The following is a 23,260-nucleotide window of genomic DNA, read 5'->3' on the forward strand; positions in this document are numbered from 1 at the left end:
GTTTCACTGGTTTTTAGTAGCATGCACAAAATAACAAAAAAACCAATCACTGCTCATCCACTGCCCTGGAGGAGAAGTGGGCAGGTACTGAGTGTCCAGCAATTAGGCTCACTTCATCCCGGTCCAGCCCATGCACTAAACAATCATTTCTCCCTTTGCCAAGGGCAAAGTTGCACTTAGTGACATGCTCAGGGTCATTCATACCAGCTGGAGCCAAGATTTGCTTTAGGCTGGGAACGTAGGTCTAGAACACAGTGCCAAAGCTCTGAAACAGAAGAGGAACTGATCTCCACCTGCTCTGTGCCATTTTCCTAGCCTTAACCGAAATATCACAGCATGAAACAGAAAAAAAGTAAGAGGATTCCAAATTTCAGCCCTCAGGCCGAGTCACACAGGGAGGCCGGAATCTCCAGGTGAGGTCTCTCCAAAAGGTTTCAAAGAGGTGGAATTCGAGACAAAGTTGGCTTCAGAGAATTTCTCCCTCCCCCCGAATCTCCAGGACAAAAGCTCTGTTAATATGCACCTCTGTTGGGGGTGGGCTGGGTAGGGAAGCAGGCGGAGGCTCTACAGCCACCATCCAACATTTGACCAGCTTAATTTGGAGCCCAGGGTGGAGGTGCTGCCATGAGACCCATTCAGGTCATGTGAGAGCCCAGAGCTGGGGAAGGGGGCAAAGGTGGGGTCCGCGGCCGGGAACACCCCCTTTCTCCCTGGACACAGCTGGCAGCTGCCTGATTTGTTGTTTGTTGGTGGGCTTCCCTCCGCGTGCTGGGCTGAGTGGACAAGGCCCATCAGTCCACCTGGGAGCATATGAAGTCGGCTTTCTTCAATGTCACAGGAAGTTCTGCGATCTCCCTCCTCCCCAACGCCCCCATCGCAACAGGTCCACCAAGCTGGCTGGCACAAGGCTCCCCAGCAGACCCTCTACATCCTCCCAAGGCTCTTCCAGCCCCCACCCCAGCACCAAGGCCTGGAGCCTCCCCTGCTCTCTCCAACCTGCTGTGAACGCCTAGCACCCGTTCTGGCAGCCTGCACCCTGGCCTCCCTGCAACTCACCACTCGGAGTCCCCACTACACAGGCAGAGATGCTGGGGGTGGTTCTCTGAGGACTCCAGGGCCAAAGCCAGCCTCCTCCAGCCTGGGGAACAGCTCTGGGAAAATGGAACAGGAAGTTCCTTGCCCCAGTCCCATCCCATCCAGGTGATGAGGGGCTTCCTAGAGTTAACCCTTAAGCTCCCAGTTTGGGAGCGGGATGGGAAGAGGGCGGGGCCAGGGACATGAAGACAAAGTGAGAAATCCAGATTTCAATCCCAGCGTGTGTGAGAGTGTAACCATCCCTCAAGCCAGAACTACCACCTCCCAAATGAAGATTGGCCTGGTGCCCCTTGCAGGTCTGCTCATCTTTCTTTTGGGCTAAGAGCTGCCATTTTGAAATGCCCACAGCGTGCTGGTTTCTTTGCTAGGCTTTTCATTCACGTGACTACTGTTTGCAAGGCCTCTTGTGTGCCAGGCACCGTTACAAAGCAGGGGCTAGGCCGGGCGCGGTGGCTCAAGCCTGTAATCCCAGCACTTTGGGAGGCCGAGACGGGCGGATCACGAGGTCAGGAGATCAAGACCATCCTGGCGAACACAGTGAAACCCCGTCTCTACTAAAAATACAAAAAACTAGCCGGGCGAGGTGGCGGGCGCCTGTAGTCCCAGTTACTCCGGAGGCTGAGGCAGGAGAATGGCCTGAACCCGGGAGGCGGAGCTTGCAGTGAGCTGAGATCCAGCCGCTGCACTCCAGCCTGGGCGACAGAGCGAGACTCCGTCTCAAAAAAAAAAAAAAAAAAACAAAGCAGGGGCTAAGGACACAGAGAGAAACTGGAAGAGTAAGGCCCTGCTCTCAGGGGCTTACATTTTAGGGCAAAGGTGCAGCGACAGTGCTAGGAAAAAATGGAACAGGAGGATGTGATGGGGCAGAGGCTGCTCCATCTACACGGTCACCTAAAGTCCTCCCAAGTCCTGCCAGGTGGTTTTGTCCCAACTTTACCGATGACGAAGCAAGGGCTCCCCGGGAGGGAAGTGACCTCACCAACAGCGTTTGGGCCCAAACCAATTCCTTCCCTGTGCTTAAGGTGGCTTCTTGGGTTGTGCCCTTGGCTGCAGCTGGTGCCTTCCTGAGCGTTCAGAGCCCCCAGGGAGTCAGGACCACCTCTCAGGTGTTGGCCGTTTCCCCGGCCAAGACCCCTCGGTCCCTTGGGGCCTGGACCCGCCTGACTGGCTCATCTGCCGGGTCTTTGTTTTCCTGCACTTAACATCTGAGCTCATCCTGTTCTTATTCCAGTTGTCTAGTGCTCCCTGCGCACGACGGTCTTTCTCCTTGGTCTGCTCTGCATTCCCCGCGTCCAGCGCCTCGCGCTTCCAGTCGCGGGCTCCTCCCACACCATAGTTTGTCCAGGGGCGGGGCCAGAAAAACCCGCCCCCAGGGATGTGGGCCCGAAGGCCAAGGGGTGGGACGGGGTTCTGTAGGGCCGGAGGGGGCGTGTTCGGGGCGGGGTGGGGTGCTGTAGCGCCGGAGCGGGTGTGGCCTTGGCGGGACCAGGCAACCACTAGAGGCTGGGAACCGAGAGGCGTGGAGACTCACTCATCACACCCGGTTAATTTTTTTTTTTTTTTTTTTGTATTTTTTGTAGAGATGGGGTTTCGCCATGTTGGCCAGGCTAGTCTTGAACTCCTGGCCTCAGGTAATCCACCTGCCTTGGCCTCCCAAAGTGCTGGGATTACAGGCATGAGCCACCGCACTCAGCCTCTTTGATCAGCTGAGGTCAGGAGTTCAAAACTAGCCTGGACAACATGGTGAAACCCCATCTCTACTAAAAATTGTTTCTTTTAAAATTGTAATTCTCCCAATACCACTTATTTTATTTTATTTTATTAGAGACAAGGTCTTGCTATATCTCCCAGGCTGGACTCAAACTCCTGGGTTCAAGTGATCCTCCCACCTTGGTCTACCAAGGAGCTGAGACTACAGCTGGGACTCCATGCCATCGAGCGTTCTTTCCCTCTCGTTGCTGAATGATTTTCCTCATTACATCAGTTATTCATTCTCCTATGGGTAGACAGTAGGCAGTTTTCAGTTTGGGGCTATCTGTAGTTGTTCTCATATGTCTCTGGTGACGATATATGGGACAGCAGTCTGAAATAGGTGAAGAGCAGAGTGGGAGGTTTTATCTTTGGGAGGTAAGGACTGCACGTGTGTACTCCGAGTTCTGAGGCCACTGAGGGAGCCTCAGGGACTGGCCTCCGGGCAGAGCTGCTCTCACTGCCCTGGGCATTGGGGACAAGGCCAGGACAAGCAGGACCCTGTACATGTTTCCTCGAATGGCTTATGGTCGCTTCAGAAAGATGCTGGGTGTTTGTTGACGTTCGGGCTGCCAGGGACATCGAATCTGGTCGTCTGCCAGGGTGTGCAGGGGGAGTGGCGCTTTTCAGGTGTAGGAACAGCTCTGGAAGTAAAGAGGGATGGAAAAAGGAGACAGACTGAGCTTCCAGCCCTAGGCCCTCCACAGCCCTGCTGCATGTGTCCTTGGCGAAGTCACTTTTCATTTGAAAACCATCACTGCCTCGTCTGTAATGCATGAATGATGATCCCACCTGCCAGATGAATTGCAGGAGAGGGTTGCAGAAGAGAAGGTTTGCAAAGGCACTGAGACCTTAAAGATAATAAACGTGTATGAATCCGTACCCAAAACTAGGGGGCGCTAAAGAGATTGTGGTCCCTACAGGGTGGGGGTGAAGTGTGCGTAGTGGGAGGGGGAATCTTTGGAGTAGTGTCCTCCAAGAGAAGTGTGGTGCCACCCACAGCCGCAATTTTAAATTTTCTGGTAGCCACCATTAAAGAGGTAAAAGGAAACAGGTGCGATTTTTTTTTTTTTTTTTTTTTTGAGACGGAGTTTTGCTCTTGTTGCCCAGGCTGGAGTGCGATGGCCCGATCTCGGCTCACCACAACCTCCACCTCCTGGGTTCAAACAATTCTCCTGCCTCAGCCTCCCGAGTAGCTGGGATTACCACACCCGACTAATTTTGTATTTTTAGTGGAAACGGGGTTTCTCCATGTTGGTCAGGCTGGTCGTGAACTCCCAACCTCAGTTGATCCGCCTGCCCCAGCCTCCCAAAGTGCCGGGATTACAGGCCTGAGCCACTGAGCCCGGCCAGCGATTAATTTTTTTTTTTTTTTTTTTTTTTTTTTGAGACGGAGTCTTGTTCTGTTGCCCAGGCTGGGGTGCAGTGGCCGGATCTCAGCTCACTGCAAGCTCCGCCGCCCGGGTTTACGCCATTCTCCTGCCTCAGCCTCCCGAGTAGCTGGGACTACAGGTGCCCGCCACCTCACCCGGCTAGTTTTTTGTATTTTTTAGTAGAGACGGGGTTTCACCGTGTTAACCAGGATGGTCTCGATCTCCTGACCTCGTGATCCGCCCGTCTCGGCCTCCCAAAGTGCTGGGATTACAGGCTTGAGCCACCGCGCCCGGCCGCGATTAATTTTAATAATACGATTTAGTTAAGTCGTTATATCCAAAATGTTGTTATTTCAACAAACACAGAAAATTGTTAATGACTTGCTGCACATTCTTTTTTCTCACAAAAGTCTTCAAAATCCAGTGTGCATTTTACAGCAAGAGCACATCTGAGCTCCGCCTCGCCCCATTTAAAGCACTCAATAACCATCTGTGGCTTTGGGGCGGTTCTGAGACCTCAGAGTTGTGGTGTTTCCTGCAGGGAAAGACTATTGTGGCTGCTGGAGGGCGGAGGAAGAATAACAATAGGCGAAGTGCAGGGCACTGGGGTCTCTTAGGGCCTCGCCTTTCCCGTGGAGAACACAGCTGCTTGCTGAAATAATTAGGAGTCCAAAACCTCTGCAGGGAAGAAGGGGAGATGGGAAATGAGGAAGGAGCCCCTGGGGACACCGGGGGAGAAAATGAGCCGGGGCAGCTTGATTTGCAACAAATTTATGATTTTAAAGGCCCGGCAAGGTCGGGCACGGTGGTTCACTCTTGTAATCCCAGCACTTTGAGAGGCCAAGGCAGGCGGATGACCTGAGGCCAGGAGTTCAAGACCAGCCTTGCCAACATGGTGAAACCCCTGTTTCTATTAAAAATACAAAAATTAGCTGGGCGTGGTGGTGGGCGCCTGTAGTCCCAGCTACTCGGGAGGCTGAGGCAGGAAAATTGCTTGAACCCAGGAGCCGGAGATAGCAGTGAGCTGAGATGGCACCACTGCACTCCAGCCTGGTGACAGAGCGAGACTCCGTCTCAAAAATAAAAAAAGACCTGCCCAGGCCGGGCGCGGTGGCTCAAGCCTGTAATCCCAGCACTTTGGGAGGCCGAGATGGGCGGATCACGAGGTCAGGAGATCGAGACCATCCTGGCTAACACAGTGAAACCCCGTCTCTACTAAAAATACAAAAACTGGCTGGGCGAGGTGGCGGGCGCCTGCCGTCTCAGCTACTCGGGAGGCTGAGGCGGGAGAATGGTGTAAACCCGAGAGGCGGAGCTTGCAGAGAGCTGAGATCAGGCCACTGCACTCCAGTCCGGGCGAGGGAGCAAGACTCCGCCTCAAAAAAAAAAAAAAAAAAAAAGACCTGCCCAGAAGGTAGGTCACTCCCAGTCAGCAGAATTTTTGTTGATTTGGGATTTGGGAGGGAGGGTGAGCACTTAGAACCACAGTCCAAGCCATTGCAGTGGCTCACACCTCTAATCCCAGCACTTTGGGAGGCTGAGGTGGAAAGATCATTTGAGCCTAGGAGTTTGAGACCAGCCTGGGCAACATAGTGAGATCTCTACAAATATTTTAAAATTAGCTGGACATGGTGGTGCATGCCTGTAGTCCCAACTACTTAGGAGGCTGAGGCAGGACGATCACCTGAGCACAGGTGGTTGAGGCTGCAGTGAGCCATGATCACACCACTGCACTCCAGTCTGGATGACAGAGCCAGACCCTGTCTCAAACACACACACACACACACACACACACACACACACACACACCCCAACCATGTTCTAGCTGCAGAGACTGCACAGCGCTGGGAAAATATTTTGGTCCCTGTACAGGCCACAAAAAAAGAGAGGGTTGAACCTACCTCCACTGTTTGTCCTGGGCGTGGTCCAAGCATGGCTTGTTCAGGACCATCTTGGCCCTGCTCTGAGACCCCTATAAGGAGTGAGGCCCTTCTAACTGGTTAAGCACCTTAGTTTTCTTACTGCAAGGTAGTGCCAAAGCATATGATTCTCAATAACTCCCAGCATAAGCTGGGTGCAGTGGCTCACATCTGTAGTCCCAGTTCCGTGAGAGGCTGAACCGTTGGCTTACTTGAGCCCAGAAGTCGGAGTCCAGACTGAGCAAATATCAAGGCTCTGTTTCTAAGAAGAAAAAACAAATAAACACACAACATAAAATATTTGCATGTCAGTTCCTTCTCAAAGGACCTCGAACTTTCTGCTTTGCGATTCTCTCTGAAAGCTCTATTGCCAGTAGCGGTCTTCAAGGTGACTGCTTAAAGAGTGGCAGTACATCCCTCTCTAGTATTTACATATTATTGATTCCAGCAAGACCTGCAGAGAGTTCCCTGTTTGGGGCACTCCCCTTTGCAAGTGCAGAATTGTGTACTGCAGGGAAAGCCAGGGCACTGGGCACCCCCGAGACATAATAGAGTTTCCACAGAGCCAACTGCTTGTAGGATGCTCATTTGGGCAATTCTGTTATTACTTAGAAATATATCATTAAGAAGGAAGTAGGGCTGGGTACAGTGGCCCACACCTGTAATCCCAGCACTTTGAGAGGCGGGAAAATCGCTTGAGCCCAGGAGTTTGAGACCAACCTGGGCAACATAGTGAGACCTCGTCACTACAAAAATTTTTGAAAACTTAGCTGGGTGTCTGGGTACGGTGGCTCACGCCTGTAATCCCAGTACTTTGGGAGGCTGAGGCGGGTGGATCACCTAAGGTCAGGAGTTCGAGACCAGCCTGGCCAACCTGGTGAAACCCCCATCTCTACTAAAAACAGGAAAATTAGCTGGGCATGGTGGTGGGTACCTATAATCCCAGCTACTTGGGGGACTGAGGCAGTAGAATCACTTAAACCTGGGAGGCGGAGGTTGCAGTGAGCCGAGATAGGAGACTGCACCACTGCACTCCAGACTGGGCGACAGAATGAGACTCCGTTTCAAAATAATAATTAAAAAATAAATACATACATACATACATACATAAAAATAAATGAAAACGTGCCCCATCACCAACTTTTGTTTTGTTTTGTTTAGCATTCCTGTCCTTCCTGGTACTACTAGATTCTCCAGGCTCATCTCTCACATTTCTTATCAGAGTCCTAGAACTGGCCATTTATCTAAGGAGCCCTGGTTCTTATCCTTGATTGGTTTCTTAAAAAAAAAACAAAAAACAAAAAACAACAACAACAGCAACAACAAAAACAGTATAAAGCATTCGCAAAAACAGAATTTTTTTTTTCTGAGATCGAGTTTCACTCTTGTTGCCCAGGCTGGAGTGCAATGCTGTGATCTTGGCTCACTGTAACCTCTGCCTCCTGGGTTCAAGCGATTCTCCTGCCTCATCCTCCTGAGTAGCTGGGATTACAGGCATTCACCACCACACCTGGCTAATTTTGTATTTTGTATTTTTTTTTTTTTTTTTTTAGTAGAGATGGGGTTTCTTTATGTTGGTCAGGCTGGTCTCAAACTCCTGAACTCAGGTGATCTGCTCTCCTTGGCCTCCCAAAGTGCTGGGATCATAGGCATCAGCCACCGCACCCGGCCACAAAAACACAATTTTTAAAAGAATGAGATGAAAACATGGAAATTCTACATTTTTCACACTCAAGAGAGTGAGAAGAACATGATAGAGATTCATGGGAAAGAATGGAGAGGAGGGAATCTCAAGGCTGGGGTGGGGATAGGAAGTAAAAGGACAGCAAGGCGGGTGCCTGGGCGCCCTTGCCATCTGCTCCTGTGAGGGGCCTCCAGTAGGGTTCTCCCAATGCTGCGCTGGTCAGAGTGGCTCCTACACCCTCCCATCCCTGCTGGCTTCAGCGACTTTGGCTCATGTATGAGTGAATGCAGCCGAAACTCCACCTAACACTGGGCGATGCTTTGAGTATCAGGTGAACAGGGAATGGCAGTAGCATCAGAAATGAGTATTTTCAGATGATGACAGAGTCCCGGCTTCCTAAAAATCCACCAACCCCTAAAGGGAAAGGAATGTAATTTACCCTAATTTCCAACCCACAGGGCCAACCCCAAAGCCTGTGTGAGGGACTGTTGAACTGAGTTCCAAAGAAGAGTCTCCTCCCTGCCCATCCTGTAAGCTGTCTCAACTCCCAGGTAGAGACACTACACTGGATGCTAGATGTGGGTATTTGGGGTTTTCTTGTCCTGAAGTTCACAGCTTGCCTGAAGCTAACAAGCCTGATAATCAAATAAAGAAGTGCTGACTGGGCGTGGTGGCTCACGCCTGTAATTCCAGCACTTTGGGAGACCAAGGTGGGCAGATCGCTTGAGGCCAGGAGTTAGAGACTACTCTGATGAACATGGTGAAATCCCGTCTCTACTAAAAATACAAAAAATTAGCTGAGCATGGTGGCGTGCACCTGTAGTTCTAGCTACTAGGGAGGCCAAGGCTCGAGAATCACTTGAACCCAGGAGGCAGAGGTTGCAGCAAACCAAGCTCACACCACTGCACTCCAGCCTGGGCGACAGAGTGAGAAGCACCTGGTGTTGTTGCCTAGGGATGCCCTTCCTGTCCTCCCAGGGTTTGCTGAAGACAGGAATAGGCTGTTTTTCCCAACTGTGATAGGTAGGCTGCCCAGGCTGAGATTTGTGAGCCAGGCTTAGGCCAGGATCCTGGGGCTGAGGACACTCCCGCGGGCGCATGAGGATAGCCTCCACTCCCGCCCTATTTGCTAGCTCAGATGTCTGTTCATTCCTAGAAAGCCACCAAGGCTCCATGGTAGTAAGCTGTTGGGGTGTTTCCTGTTACTGCAAGGCAAGGGTGTCAAGATGTGGGTGGTGAGTAGAAGCCTGGTTAAGGAAACTGTACCAGACCCATACAAGAGAATGCACCCTAGTTAAAAAATAAAAATAAAAAAAAGCAAGGCAACGCTGCATTTTTCTCCTATTTTTCTCCTTTTCTCTATGTTTTTTATTTTGAACATTCTCTAAGATATATGTCACCCACACAGAGGGGGCAAGTCCCAGGTAGACCATATAGTATAGTCCCATTTTTGAAACAAAACCTAACACCCAAGGCAGGGGAGTGTGAGGCCGACTCTCGGCAGGGGAGGCTGGACCCGGGCGCCCTGGCGGGGGTTGGCACCTCATGGATCGGGATCCTAGTCCAGGAGGTTGGACTCTTCCTTCTTAAGACCCCCCCGGGTCCCAGGCACGGAGGAGGCCTCGGCGCTCCCCTGTGGAGGCCCTCGACCAGGCAGCCTCAGTTTCTCCACGGGCGGAAGCCGACTCGAGGCTGGGGTGCCTTCGCCGCGTGCTCCTAGCGGCGATTGCCCCCGCGCCCCAGGCGGGACAGGTGGGGCTCCGCGAGAAGGCCCAGCAAGCCGGAAGTTGCAATGGCGCAGCCGGACGGAAAACGCGGGGACACCGGCCGGGGTCGGCCGCGTTACTGTGACCCTCCCCGCTCAGTAGAGCTGCGGATCCGGGACGCGGACCAGAGCGCGCAGGTGAGGGCGGTGGGGAGGGTGGGGGACGGGGAGGGGGCGGGGCCACGGGGATGCGGCCAATCAGCGGCGCCTCCCGTGGGCGGGGCCGTTGCTTGGGCGACCCGCTCCAGCGTCTGTGTTCTGTGAACTGAGCCGCTGGGCGGTGCGGACCCGCTGGGCGGTGCGGACAGGTGCACGTGGGGGCTCCTGGGCCTCCTACGGCCGCATCGGTTTCGGGCACCGGGTAGCCTCCCCGCCTCCGGAGGCTCTCACGCCCTGCTGTCCGGTGGCCCTGGGAATTCTCTTCTTTTAAAAATGTGTATTCCCTGGGTCCTATCTAACACTTCTGCTGGTTTCTTTTTCTCCTCTTTTAGAGTTTAATATTTGCTCTGCTCTTTTTTGTTGTTTGTTTGTTTGTTTGAGACGGAGTCTCGCACTGTCGCCCGGGCTGGACGCGAACTCAGCTCACTGCAATCTCCGCCTCCCAGGTTCAAGCGATTCTCCTGCCTCAGCCTCCCAAGTAGCTGGGATTACAGGCGCTCGCCACCACGCCCAGCTAATTTTTGTATTTTTAGTAGAGATGGCATTTCACTATGTTTGCCAGGCTGGTCTCAAACTCCTGACCTCGTGATCCACCCGCCTCGGCTTCCCAAAGTGCTGGGATTACAGGTGTGAGTCACCGCGCCAGGCCTGCTCTGCTCTTTATTATTCTCATTTTTCTTTACCTTGCTCAGTTCCCTTATTTTCCCCTATGGTCGTCTCCTTCTTTCCTTCCTTCCTAAGGCAATCTACATCTCCCTGTCTCCAACCTGGCTTAGCCATTTTAATTAGTACCTATTATTTTTTTCTTACTTCAGATGGGTCTTTTCCCCCTATTTTTTATTATTCTTTAAGTCTTGACTTAACTGTCAGGTCGATCTCTGCGAGTAGATCATCATTTACTTATTAAAGGAGGAGTCCTCTCCTTACTCAGAGTCAGTGAAGCCGCCAGCTACAGGAGTTGGCATTTATTCAGTATTTACCATGCCAGAAGCTCTGCTAAGTGGCTTTGTGGATTATAGTCAATTTTTTTTTTTTGAGACAGAGTTTCGCTCTTGTTGCCCAGGCTGGAGTACAGTGGCGTGATCTCGGCTTACCATAACCTCTGCCTCCCAGGTTCAAGCAATTCTCCTGCCTCAGCCTCCCGAGTAACTGGGATTACAGGCATGTACCACCATGCCCGGCTAATTTTTGTAGTTTTAGTAGAGACAGGGTTTCTCCATTTTGGTCAGGCTGATCTGGAACTCCTGACCTCAGGTGATCCGCCCGCCTCGACCTCCCAAAGTGCTGGGATTACAGGCGTGAGCCACTGTGCCCGGCCTCAGTTATAGTCAATTCCTGAGAGGTAAGTACGACCCTGCACAGATGACCTGTGAGTTGAATGCAGACAGCAGGTGTGTTCTGCTGGACTTGTATGGAATTCTTAAATTTTAAAACTTTGTCATCGTCAGCCGCGTGCGTGAAACCCCATCTCTACTAAAAATACAAAAAATTAGCCGGGCGTGGTGGCTGGCGCCTGTAGTCCTAGCTACTCGGGAGGCTGAGGCAGGAGAATGGCGTGAACCTGGGAGGCGGAGCTTGCAGTGAGCCGAGATTGCGCCACTGCACTCCAGCCTGGGGCACAGAGTGAGACTCCGTCTCAAAAAAAAAAAAAAAAAAAGAAAGAAAGAAAGAAATAGATTTGGGGTCTCGTTATGTTGCTGAGGGCTGGTCTGGAACTCCTGGGCTCAAGCCATCAGCTCATCTTGGCCTCCCAAAGTGCTGGGATTACAGGCATGAGGCATTGTACCCAGCCCCGTTTAAGTTTTTAAAGTCTGCTCTACTTACTGATTCACCTTGCCCTGACACCTTTTGGAGCTCTTTTACAGGCTGCTATTGCCACATGGAAACTGTGGTAAACCCTCTCTCCTAGACCTGCCTAGATCCAAACGCCAGCCTCGGAAGGAATACCTCTCATTCTCAGGAAGAAGTTAATATCTGCCTTATAGTAGATGCCCAATAAATATTCTTTGAACAATGAAATAGATGCTCAGACTTCATTTGACCTAATTTAGGTGATCCCATGGACGGATCCAAACCTTTGGACTCCCCCAGCATCCCTGAAGTGTCCCCTTTTGCTGGTAGAGAACTTCTGCCCAAGAGTCAGGAGACATCGACACATCCACTTTTGGGGGGCTTGGTGCACTCCTGGGACTGTGTGGGGTGAAAGGGTCCCTTTCAGGAACAAGTTCCCTGACCCTGGGCACTCAGCTCTCCTCCTGGTTGGCAGAGTGAAGAGTGTCATCAATGCCAGGACTCCTCCCCACTTCAGCTTTCAGTTCATTGCTCACTCTGGCTTGAAAACAGTACTGACTTGCTAAGTTGCATGTCTCTCTTTGCCTTGAGGATTGAAACACCTAGAAGCCAGGTGTGGTGGCTCGCACTTGCGGTCCTAGCTACTCAGCAGGCTAAGGCGAGAGAATCACTTGAGACCAGGAGTCTGAGACCAGCCTGGGTGATATAGCAAGACCACATCTCTAAAAAAATCAAAAACAAAAACAGAACACCCGTCCAGGCACAGTGGCTCAGCCTATAATCCCAGCACTTTGGGAGGCCAAGGTGGGTGGATTGCTTGAGCCCAGGAGTTTGAGACCAGCCTGGCCAACATGGTGAAACCCTGTCTCTACTAAAAATACAAAAATGAGCTGGCCGCGGTGGCACACTCCTGTAATCCCAGCTACTCGGGAGGCTGAGGCAGGAGAATCGTTTGAACCCGGGAGGTGGAGGCTGCAATAAGCTGAGATGGTGCCATTGCACTCCAGCCTGGGTGACAGAGCGAGACTCTGTCTCAGAAAAACAAAAACAAAAACAAAACAACAACAAAATCCCAAAAACAGGACACCTGGAAAACACCAGACACAAACCCCAGGAGTAATTTTTCTTTCGTCAAATTGACAATAACATCAATCAGAATCCCAGGACTCCTAAAACATGTTTAACTCCAAAAGCAGAGCTGCAAACTCAAATGCTATAGGGGCCAAGTAGGCACTGTGGCCACCTAGAAAGTGGACCCTGAAGGTGGGGAAGGTGGGTCCAGTATCGGTAAATGTTCTAATATTTTTTAAAGAATCAATTGTATAGGGCGGGCATGGTGGCTCACGCCTGTAATCCCAGCACTTTTGGAGGCTGAGGTGGGCGGATCACCTGAGGTCAGGATTTCGAGACCAGCCTGACCAACATGGAGAAACCCCACCTCTACTAAAAACACAAAATTAGCCAGGTGTGGTGGCGCATGCCTGTAATCCCAGGTACTCAGGAGGCGGAGGCAGGAGAATCGCTTGAACCCAGGAGGCAGAGGTTGGGGTGAGCTGAAATTGCGCCATTGTACTCCAGGCTGGGCAAGAAGAGCGAAACTCCGTCTTAAAAAAAAAAAAAAAGAATCAGTTTTATGAGTCTCAATTTTTAAGTGTTAGAAACTAAGTTAAAAAAAAAAAAATTAGCTGGGTGCGGTGGCTCATGCCTGTAATCCCAGCACTTTGGGAGGCCGAGGCAGGCAGATCACGAGGTCAGGAGATTGAGACCTGCCTGGCTAACAAGGTGAAACCGCCTCTCAATTAGCCGGGTGTGGTGGCGGGAGCCTGCAGTCCCAGCTACTCAGGAGGCTGAGGCAGGAGAATAGCGTGAACCCAGGAGGCGGAGCTTGCAGTGAGCAGAGATCCGGCCACTGCACTCTAGCCTGGGCGACAGAGCGAGACTCCGTCTCAAAAAAAAAATTAGCCAGGCATGGTGGCAGGCGCCTGTGGCCCCAGCTACTTGGGAGGCTGAGGTCAATCACCTTTGCCCGCGAGGTTGAGGGTACAGTGAGCTATGATCGTGCCACTGCACTTCAGCCTGGGTAACAGAGCGAGACCCTGTCTCAGATAGATAAATAAATAAATAAATAAACAAACCCTTGAGAGCCCACACAACACATCACGAGCAACTCTGTGCCTGTCTTACCGTGTGAAGCTGTGCATCTCAGGGGATTCTGGTGAGCCAAAGGCAGCAGGCGTGGGAGCATTTCCTAGGGAACCTTCCTGGAATCTGATTCCAGGACTAGGTCCCTGGCCCTTTTCCTGACACCCAGCCCCATGCCTGCCCAGGAGAAATGGTTCCTTCCCCCAGAAAGTAAAGCACAGTCTCTGTCCTCTCCATGTGAGGCCTTACTTCTCAGGGTATAAAGGGAAACGGTGCCTGAAAGGCAGAATCTGCAGCTGCCAGGCGTGTTTGAGAACTTAGGACCCCATTTATAGCAGGATCACACCCTCTATCCCCAAGCTGAAATGGGTCTGGAAGGATCAGATTTAACAACTTCTTCCCGAGGTGTGGGGCATCCGGGTTGGGGGGAGTCCCCAGTCTGTTTCCCAAGTTCACTCAGGGAGAGAGTTCTGTGCCCGTCTTGGGGGGACCCAGAGGGCCCTTGACTAGGAGTCCTTAAATGAATTCAGGATCCCTCAGGAGACAACAACCTTCAGAAACCCCAAGTGCTAAAATAAATGGTCCTGTCCTCTCCACCCTGCAAAATGCCCTTCTTTCTACCTGTGAGGACGACTGCAGCGCTCTCTTTGTAATTTCAAATAGCACAATCTTTCCACAAAATTTATCTTCCATTTTTCTGTTTTGGTGGCCCTGCCTTGCTGGTATCATGAATGCGGGCTGGGTAAAGCCATCCTCACGAGCTGGCATTGCGGCTCTGGGAGTCACCTCCAGGCCAAGAGCAGGTGCAACCCAGGCTCGAGACTCCACACCCGGAACCCTCAAAACCGGGAACGCTGTAGGGCTGCGGCTGCATGGGGAATGGGATCTGGGAGGGACTTCCTGTTGTCCCTAATCCCAGTCTCCACCCGGCTCCCCCGCCCGCCCCGTGCAGGCTGTGGAGACTCCCTTCCCGGGGGAGGGGGCTCCCGCTGCTGCAGGTGCCCCCTCTGCCTCCACCCTGGTGAGAAGGGGGTGCTGGGGAGGGCATCTGGATCTTGAGACCGGCGCAGATGATCAGCTTGCAGGAGGGGCTGGGGTCAAAGGTGGAAGGCTTCAAGCTGGCAGGAGAGAAGGGGGCCAGGACCGCGTATGGGAAGGAGAAGGACATTGTCTGCCAGGACCGAGAGGAGGATGGGCATTCCAGGCCTGGGGCAGGTGGCTGCAGCTGCAAGGGGGCTGCTGAGAGCGGGCAGGTTGATTTCTGAATTCCTGGTGGGGCTGGGAGTCAGGTAGGGACACGGTGCATGTCCTGGGGTCGGGGGACAGCAGGGCGTGGCTGCCCCTGGCCTTGACGGACGGGGCCCCACCAGCACCTGTTTTGCAGGATCTCTGCAGAACTTTCTGCTCCTGATGACAGGAAATAGCAATTCCAATTTAGCCTCGGCTTTACCTGAGCCGGTTACGCTGAGATGCGAGGCTCTTGCTTCAGCGATAAAGGGGACAATACAAAATAGCATTCTTTCAAAAATAGGACCCAGAAAACATCACACAGAGTGGGACCATTGGATAGGGTCTGGGAGACTTTCTTTCCGATTGGGACAGGGAGCGCTGGTCCTCGTGGGGATTTTCAGGGCTCTTTGGAGGTGTCCAGGAAGCGAGGGCTGGTTTCTCTCTGCTCTTCCAGGCTCCTGGCCGGAAGTTCGAGGGGGCTTGGACAAAAAGAGGCAGAAACAACTTAGCTGTTCTTTTTAGCTCGGAAATAGAAAATGTCTGCAGACGGCGGAGGCATCCAGGCCGCCCAGGACAAGGAGACACCCCTGGAGGTACAGATGGGGCCGGGTGAGGGAGGCATGCGATGGAAGAGGCTGGTGCGGAGATTTTCAAGGCACGGAGTCTGGACCCCTGGAAGAGTTAGACTTACTGGGGTGGGGGGATCAAAGAAAAGGTGGCATGCTGGGTAGCACCCTCTGTCCGGAATTTACAGCCTAACAGTTTTGTTTTGCTGGTGAATTCTCTAGTCAGTGGCCACAGGAGATGGCAGGGGTCTGGGTGGGGGTCCTATTGGTGAGGTTTTCTTTCTGAGCAGCGCTCAGCACACAGGGAAACCTGTTCTCCTTCCCTGTGCTTCTCCATCTGTAACCACAGCTTCTCATCTCTCTGGGTCCGAGCTCCCGGTCCTTCCTCCTTCTTGTACCTGCTACCAGTGTGTGTGTGTGTAATTAGTATTTGTGGGGGACCCAGGTCTTCGGGCTTGGAGTGGGAGGAGCGTGAGTCATCGACAGGCCAGGGGCCAGTCCCTGGCCTCTGGGAACCAGACCACATGCCTGCCGTTCCCACCTGTCTCGCAGGGTCATGGGGAGGTTCTAAGGATAATAGGCATGAGACGTCATCATCTATGGTTTTCATACCATAGAAGCACAAAGAGTTGTCAGCATGGTTCAGTTTCCCATCCACTTCCCGTGTGCCTTGAACACCTCGTGCGTGTCAGTCGAGCCCCACACTTTGGCATTCTCTGCTGGCGCTGGCTTCTGTCTGGTGCGCACAGGGAGGGGAATAATGACCACCACCGCCCTGTGTTTATCCAGGACTTTCCTGAGCCGGCAGCTCCTTCTCCATCATTATCTGTGTGAACCTCATGACCGCTCTGTGCAGGGGCAGAGCAGCTGCGTCCTGAAGGCTGCCTGGTTGGGGAGGGGTGTCGCTGGGTCTGGCACCCAGGCACCCTGGGCTTCCTCAAACCTCATGGCTTGAGGTTCTTTCCCTTCAAGACCCAAACACAGACAGGGCATGGAGGAAGGGGTGTGAGTCCCCAGCAGAAGGCCAGCCAGTCCCTGTGCTGTGGATGAGCCCCACCAGGGCCCTCCCTGACTTTCCCAAAGCTTTTGAGCTACGTGGTCATGGGGTGCTGTCTCATCCCCAGCCCTGGTGTGTTAGTCTCCCGTGGCTGCTGTAACAAGTTTCCACCCTCTAGGGGGCTGAAAACAACCAGAAGTGGCTCTCTCACAGTTCTGGAGGACTGAAGTCCAAAATCGACGTGTTGGAAAGGTCACACTCCTTTTGAAAGCTCTAGACTAAGAGGATCCTCTCCTGCCTTTTCCAGCTCCTGGGGGCTCCTGGTGTCCTTGATGTGGGCATCCCTCCAGTCTCTGCTTCCTTCTCTGTGTCTCTGTGTCCTCTCGTATTCTTGTAAGGACATAAGTCATTATTAGATTTTAGGCTCACTCTAAATCCATGATGATTTAATCTCAAGATCTTTAACTTACCTGTATAAAGACCCTTTTCCCCAATAAGGCCCCATTCTGAGGTTCAGGGAGGACACGGATTCTTAGAGGACACTATTCAAGCCACTACACTTGTTTTCCTCATACACTAATAAACAACAGTCTACACTGCTGAGGTCAGTGTGAGGCCAGAGCTGAGAAGGGGTAGCTGCCCTCAGGCACCACGCGCACCGGCACCATGGCAGCAGCATGATGAATATTCCCCCTCTTGCCACCCATCCTTGCTGGGGCGAGCTCGATGGAGGCAGCAAGGACAGTCCTTCAAGCTGTGTCTTGCATGTTGGTGTCCAACCCTGCCGGAACGCCCTGGCATGCAGCTCTGGGTGTCTCTCCCACTCATCCGGGTGCTGATGAGGCTGTCCTCTCTAGATTCCAGATGGTGGACATTCTCATCAGGAAATGCTTTCTAAGCTGGGGGAGGCAGTGCCTTCAGGGGACGCTCAGGAGTCATTGCACATTAAGACGGAGCCAGAAGAGCCACACCCCGAGGGGGCGTCGCAGGAGGACGGGGCTCAAGGTGCTTGGGGCTGGGCACCCCTAAGTCACGGCTCTAAGGAGAAAGCTCTCTTTCTGCCTGGTGGAGGTAGGAAAGGGATGGGGAAGAGGCGCTTTCCCAGGGAGGCAGCTGTGGGGAGGTGGAGGCTCGGCCCAGGTCCAGGTGGGGCCGAGGGTCTCCATGCCGGCAAGGGACGTGATCTCCCCATGGCCCCCTGCCCCCGGCAGCCTCAGAGCCATCTGACCCTGTCCTTGGGTCGGGCCAGGGGCGGAGTTTGAGGCAGCTGGAGTAGCAGCAGGTCCAGCAGGATGAGTTGGTCACCCTGAGGATCCCTCTCCTCCCACAGCCCCCCCTTCCCCCCGGATCCCAGTGCTTTCCCGAGAGGGGAGGACCAGAGACCGGCAGATGGCCGCGGCACTCCTCACTGCCTGGTCCCAGGTGAGTGGCCTTTCCCCAGCCCCTGCATGGTGCTCAGCCCTTCCTGTATCTGCTGGTTCTGTGTGCAAAGCCAGGACTCCGCTGGCCCCATTTGCAGCCAAGCCTGAAGCCTGGGGCTCTTGCTAGTGTTGCTGGAATTTTCCAGGCTCAAGGCCTACGGTCAGGCCTGGGCCAAAGCTGGAGGAGAAGCAGCAGGAATTAGAGACACAGGACCTCTCATTGGGAGCCGTTTGGAGCTGTCCTCCGACGTCTGAGCTGAGAATGGGGGCTGCATGGACATCCTAAGTCTTAACTGTGGTCCCTGAAAATACTGCTTGGTCTTTGTTCTTTCTCAACGCCCCAGAAGGCCTTGGGTGGCTCACCTGCTTCCTCATCAGATGGAAGTGGCAGGCCTCACTAGAGACAGCAGGTTGGGAGTCCAGGGTCTCACCACACATCTCATGACATGGCGTCCCTCCACCGTGTCCACAGCATGTCCTGGAGAGTGGATGTTTCATATTGTTTCAGATGCCAGTGACTTTTGAGGATGTGGCCTTGTACCTCTCCCGGGAGGAGTGGGGTCGGCTGGACCACACGCAGCAGAACTTCTACAGGGATGTCCTGCAGAAGAGAAACGGGCTGTCATTGGGTAAGCACTCGCCTGGAGTGGGGACTGGGGTGTTAGGGAGGGGTCCTGCTCTGCCATCTCCTCTCTCCTCCCTTCCCTCCCTCTCCTTCCCACCCTTCTCCTTGTCCCTCGAGACACACTGTTCTATGGAAACTTCTATAATGATGGAAATGTTCTGTGTGTGCTAGGATGTGAGCCACAAGCCATGTGTGGCCGCTGAGCGCTTGAAATGTGGGTAGAGCCCTTGAGTTTTTAATTTCTTTTTTTTCTTTTTTTGAGATGGAGTCTCGCTCTGTTGCCCAGGCTGGAGCACAGTGGCCGGATCTCAGCTCACTGCAAGCTCCACCTCCCGGGTTTACGCCATTCTCCTGCCTCAGCCTCCCAAGTAGCTGGGACTACAGGCGCCCGCCACCTCGCCCAGCTAATTTTTTGTATTTTTTCGTAGAGACGGGGTTTTACCGTGTTCGCCAGGATAGTCTCGATCTCCTGACCTCGTGATCCACCCGTCTTGGCCTCCCAATGTGCTGGGATTACCGGCTTGAGCCACCACGCCCGGCCTCAAGTTTTTAGTTTTACTTGATTTTGTTTTGTTTTGTTTTGAGATGGAGTCTTGCTCTGTCACCCAGGCTGGAGTGCAGTGGCGCGATCTCAGCTCACTGTAAGCTCCGCCTCCCGGGTTCACGCTATTCTCCTGCCTCAGCCTCCCAAGTAGCTGGGACTACAGGCGCCCGCCACCACGCCTGGCTAATTTTTTGTACTTTTGGTAGAGACGGGGTTTCACCGTGTTAGCCAGGATGGTCTCAATCTCCTGACCTTGTGATCCACTCGCCTCGGCCTCCCAAAGTGCTGGGATTACAGGCGTGAGCCACCGTGCCTGGCCAATTTTACTTGGTTTTAATTAGTTCAAATGAGAGTTTAAATAGCCACATATGGCTAGCAGCTACTGTACTGGACGCTGCCCCAGGAAGTCCGCTTTTTCTGGGTTCATCCCCAGGGCTCACTCCTGTAGCTCCGTCTGCTTTTCCAAGCCCCCAGCTTCAGAGGTGTCTGAGCAGCAAGCTCAGCTTCGGGGCCCGGGGGCCACTTGCCCTGGAGGGAGATGGCATGAGCTGAACTCCCCAGGCCCTGCAGACCCTGGGGTGTCCCATCTGCTTTGAGGAGCAGGTGCTTATCTCTGAGGGGCCTTGGTTCCCTTTGTTTCTTGAATGGTTGAATGGTAAGTATTTAAGTCCCAGAGCTTTTTTTTTTTTTTTTTTTGGAAACAGAGCCTTGCTCTGTCACCCAGGCTGGAGTGCAGTGGCACCATCATGACTCATGCAGTCTCGACTTCCTGGGTTCAAGTGATCCTCCTGCCTCAGCCTTCTGAGTAGCTGGGGCTATAGGTACCACCATGCCCAGCTAATTTTTTCTTTTCTTTTTTCTTTTTTTGGTAGAAATGGGATCTCACTATGTTGTCCAGGTTGGTCTTGAGCTCCTGGGCTCAAGCCATCCTCCTGCTTTGGCCTCCCAAAGTGTTGGGATTATAGGTGTGAGTCACTGTGTCCAGCCATCCCACAGCTTTTGACTCCTCAGTTTCAGACTTTAGTTTTCATATGGAAAAATCAGTATTCATTTACTCATTCACTCATTCAGTTGACACTTAGCTTTTTTTTCTTTTTCTTTTTTTTTTTTTTTTGAGACGGAGTCTTGCTCTCTCACCCAGGCTGGAGTGTAGTGGCATGATCTCGGCTCACTGCAATCTCCGCCTCCCGGGTTCAAGTGATTCTGCTGCCTCAGCCTCCCGAATAGCTGGGACTACAGGCGCCCACCACATGCCCGGCTAATTTTTTTTTTTTTTTATTTTTAGTAGAGATGGGGTTTTACCATGTTAGCCAGGATGGTCTCAATCTCCTGACCTTGTGATCCGCCCACCTCAGCCTCCCAAAGTGCTGGAGGCATGAGCCACTGTGCCTGGCCAACACCCAGCTAGCACACTTGCTAGTCCGGGCAGAATCCAGGACTCAGCAGTTCCAGCTGGTGGCGTCATGGTGGTCCCGAGGCCCCGCTGGCTGGCACCAGGGATGCTCACCCCTTAATTAGCTCAGGCTGCTCACCACCGCTCTTACGGTTCCCCGGCGCCTGGGCCAGCAAGCCCAGGCAAGTCCTCGGGGATCAGAAGGAACTCAGCACCCATTTTCAGCCCCACGGCAGGACTCGCAGAGCCCCAAGCCACCCGGTTGGTCCAACACATTCCTTTCTTCCCTCGGGTGGTGGAAGCCAGGGCCCCCTCTGCTCTTTTACTGACTTGACCAAAATTCCTGGGGCCACACAACCCTAAGACTTGACAAATGCGATGACCTTAGTTGTTGGCGACCCTGGCCTTCCTGTCCCAGGTCCTCCCACTTGGAGGGCCACTACCCCCGCCCTTCCCGGTGTGGGTGTGGCAGCAGGACACCCGTCCTGTTGGCGGTGAGGTAGGGTGTTGCCCACTCCTCTCCCTTAAACTCTGTTGCTCTTTCAGGGAAAGAGACAGGCCTACTCAGCTCTGGCAGCCCCCAGCCAGGGGGCGGACCCCTGACCCAGGGGGACTTCTTGAAACTGCTTTATTTTACCCCATGTTTCCAGAGCCTCACCCCTGACTTGGGCCCCATCAGTTTTGGGGGAATGCTGTCTGCAGCTGTGCAGCGCCAGAAGGCCTGTGACAGCACAGCATCTTTTCTGGGCAGGCTTTCCCTTCAGCAGGCCTTTCTGGGCCCCCCAAGCGCAGGGCAAGGGCGAGGCCTCAGGCTCCAGCCGGCAAACAGGAGATGAGAAGGAGTGGAGAGGCGCGTACACAGGTGAGGGACTGGCGCGTGCCTCTGTCTGTGGGAGTGGGGTGCAGACGCCTTCTGGCTGTTGTCTGTGGGAGTGGGGCAGGGGCACCAGACCCCCTCCTGGACGGTTTGCTCCCAGGGCGGCCCTTGCGCTTTTTGGTCTCCGAGAATCCAGCCCCCACCCTTAGCTCTGCCTTCTCCACCCTCCTGGGGCCCTTAGGAAAGCTTGTCCCTCGCTGGAAACGACTTTCTTTTTCCAGGAGCCATCGAAGTGGGGCAGAGGATGCCGACCTCATCGGTGGCAGCCCTTGGAGATGTGAAGCCCTTCAGGACCAGGGCAGGGAGAGTCCAGGGGGGCGTCCCGCAGTGCGCGCTGGAAGCAGCTTGCGGCCGGAACTCAGGGCCTGCCAAAGACTCCGGGCAGCCGGCTGATCCACACGGCACTCCGGTTGCAGCTCCGCCGGACCCCAGTCCCACGGAGCCCCAGGAGGGCCGCGTCCCGCAGAAGCCCAGCGAGGAGAAGGGAGCCCCGGAGAGTGGCGAGGAGGGCCTGGCCCCTGACAGTGAGGCGGGCAGGAAGAGCTACCGGTGCGAGCAGTGCGGCAAGGGCTTCAGCTGGCACTCGCACCTGGTGACGCACCGGCGCACGCACACGGGCGAGAAGCCCTACGCCTGCACTGACTGCGGGAAGCGCTTCGGCCGCAGCTCGCACCTCATCCAGCACCAGATCATCCACACGGGCGAAAAGCCCTACACCTGCCCCGCCTGCCGGAAGAGCTTCAGCCACCACTCTACGCTGATCCAGCACCAGCGCATCCACACCGGAGAGAAGCCCTACGTGTGCGACCGCTGCACCAAGCGCTTCACCCGACGCTCGGACTTGGTCACCCACCAGGGCACCCACACGGGCGCCAAGCCGCACAAGTGCCCCATCTGCGGCAAGTGCTTCACGCAGAGCTCGGCGCTGGTCACCCACCAGCGCACCCACACCGGGGTCAAGCCCTACCCGTGCCCCGAGTGCGGCAAGTGCTTCAGCCAGCGCTCCAACCTCATCGCGCACAACCGCACGCACACGGGCGAGAAGCCCTACCACTGCCTCGACTGTGGTAAGAGCTTCAGCCACAGCTCGCACCTCACCGCGCACCAGCGCACCCACCGCGGCGTGCGGCCCTACGCCTGCCCACTGTGCGGCAAGAGCTTCAGCCGTCGCTCCAACCTGCACCGGCATGAGAAGATTCACACCACGGGGCCCAAGGCCCTGGCCATGCTGATGCTGGGGGCGGCGGCGGCGGCGGGGGCTCTGGCCACACCCCCACCTGCTCCCACCTAGGAGGCCACGAGAGGGGAAGCGGGGCGCCCGGGGCCACTGGGACAGCCCCATTGGAGTCAAGGCTCCAAGGGAGGAGAGAGGGGCGCGGGAAGGGAGCTGGGGCGGTGAGGGTATGGGGTGAGGCATGGCGACGGGGGAGGGCGAGAAGGGGCAGACACTCTGCGAATTAAAGGCCTTGGACTTGAAGCGCCCGCCTACACAGCTTTGTCTCCTGGCGCCCTGGTGCTGATTCCCCGAGTGTGGGGGAGCTCCTGGGTCAATCTCCTGTCCTCGTTGAGGCATCCCCGAGTCACCACTCTTGGCTTGGTCCTCCACCGGGGTTGGGTTCCCTTTTGCCAAAGGCCCATTCCAGAGCGTTGCACACATTGGCAAGCAAAGGCTTCAAGTACAGAGAGGTTTCCAGGGCTGAAGCCAGTCAGCCACTCCTGGACCTGGGGACCCCTCGCCGGCCGTCTGCCGCTGCCGCCGCCGCCACTTGTCCCAAGGGCACTGCTTACTGAGCCCGCACTCTCCTGTGACTCTTCTCTTTGGAAGCCAGGAACAGGCAGAACTGATCCGGAAACTCCTGCCTGCCCCATTTCTCACCCAGGCATCAGTGGCTCAGTTTTGTGACTGGCCTTTGCCGTTTGCTCCCACCGT

General features: G+C 54.2%; 1 protein-coding gene and 1 long non-coding RNA gene across 4 annotated transcripts; one reads left to right on the forward strand and one right to left on the reverse strand.

Moving 5' to 3' along the window:
* Positions 1-12,695: 12,695 nt before the first annotated feature.
* LOC111551711 lies at positions 12,696-14,505 on the reverse strand. The gene is made up of 2 exons (XR_002734441.2): positions 14,299-14,505; positions 12,696-13,139 (listed from the first exon to the last, which is right to left on the reverse strand). It is a non-coding gene; the product is annotated as an uncharacterized LOC111551711 (long non-coding RNA).
* Positions 14,506-14,590: 85 nt separating this feature from the next.
* Positions 14,591-22,807, forward strand: ZNF205 (zinc finger protein 205). 3 transcript variants are annotated; one of them, XM_023225796.3, is made up of 7 exons: positions 14,591-14,698; positions 15,362-15,500; positions 17,328-17,541; positions 17,801-17,892; positions 18,400-18,520; positions 21,205-21,315; positions 21,552-22,807. In XM_023225796.3, the coding sequence occupies exons 2-7, from the start codon at positions 15,444-15,446 to the stop codon at positions 22,619-22,621; spliced, it is 1,665 nt and encodes a 554-aa protein (XP_023081564.2). In that variant the 5' UTR covers positions 14,591-14,698; positions 15,362-15,443; the 3' UTR covers positions 22,622-22,807. The 3 variants fall into 3 exon arrangements, with proteins under 3 accessions (XP_023081564.2, XP_023081565.2, XP_023081566.2); XM_023225797.2 differs by having other exon boundaries at positions 14,595-14,966; XM_023225798.3 differs by having other exon boundaries at positions 14,602-14,698; positions 15,430-15,500.
* The last annotated feature ends 453 nt before the right edge of the window (positions 22,808-23,260 follow it).

Source organism: Piliocolobus tephrosceles, chromosome 17, assembly GCF_002776525.5.
Source record: "Piliocolobus tephrosceles isolate RC106 chromosome 17, ASM277652v3, whole genome shotgun sequence".
NCBI lineage: Eukaryota > Metazoa > Chordata > Mammalia > Primates > Cercopithecidae > Piliocolobus > Piliocolobus tephrosceles.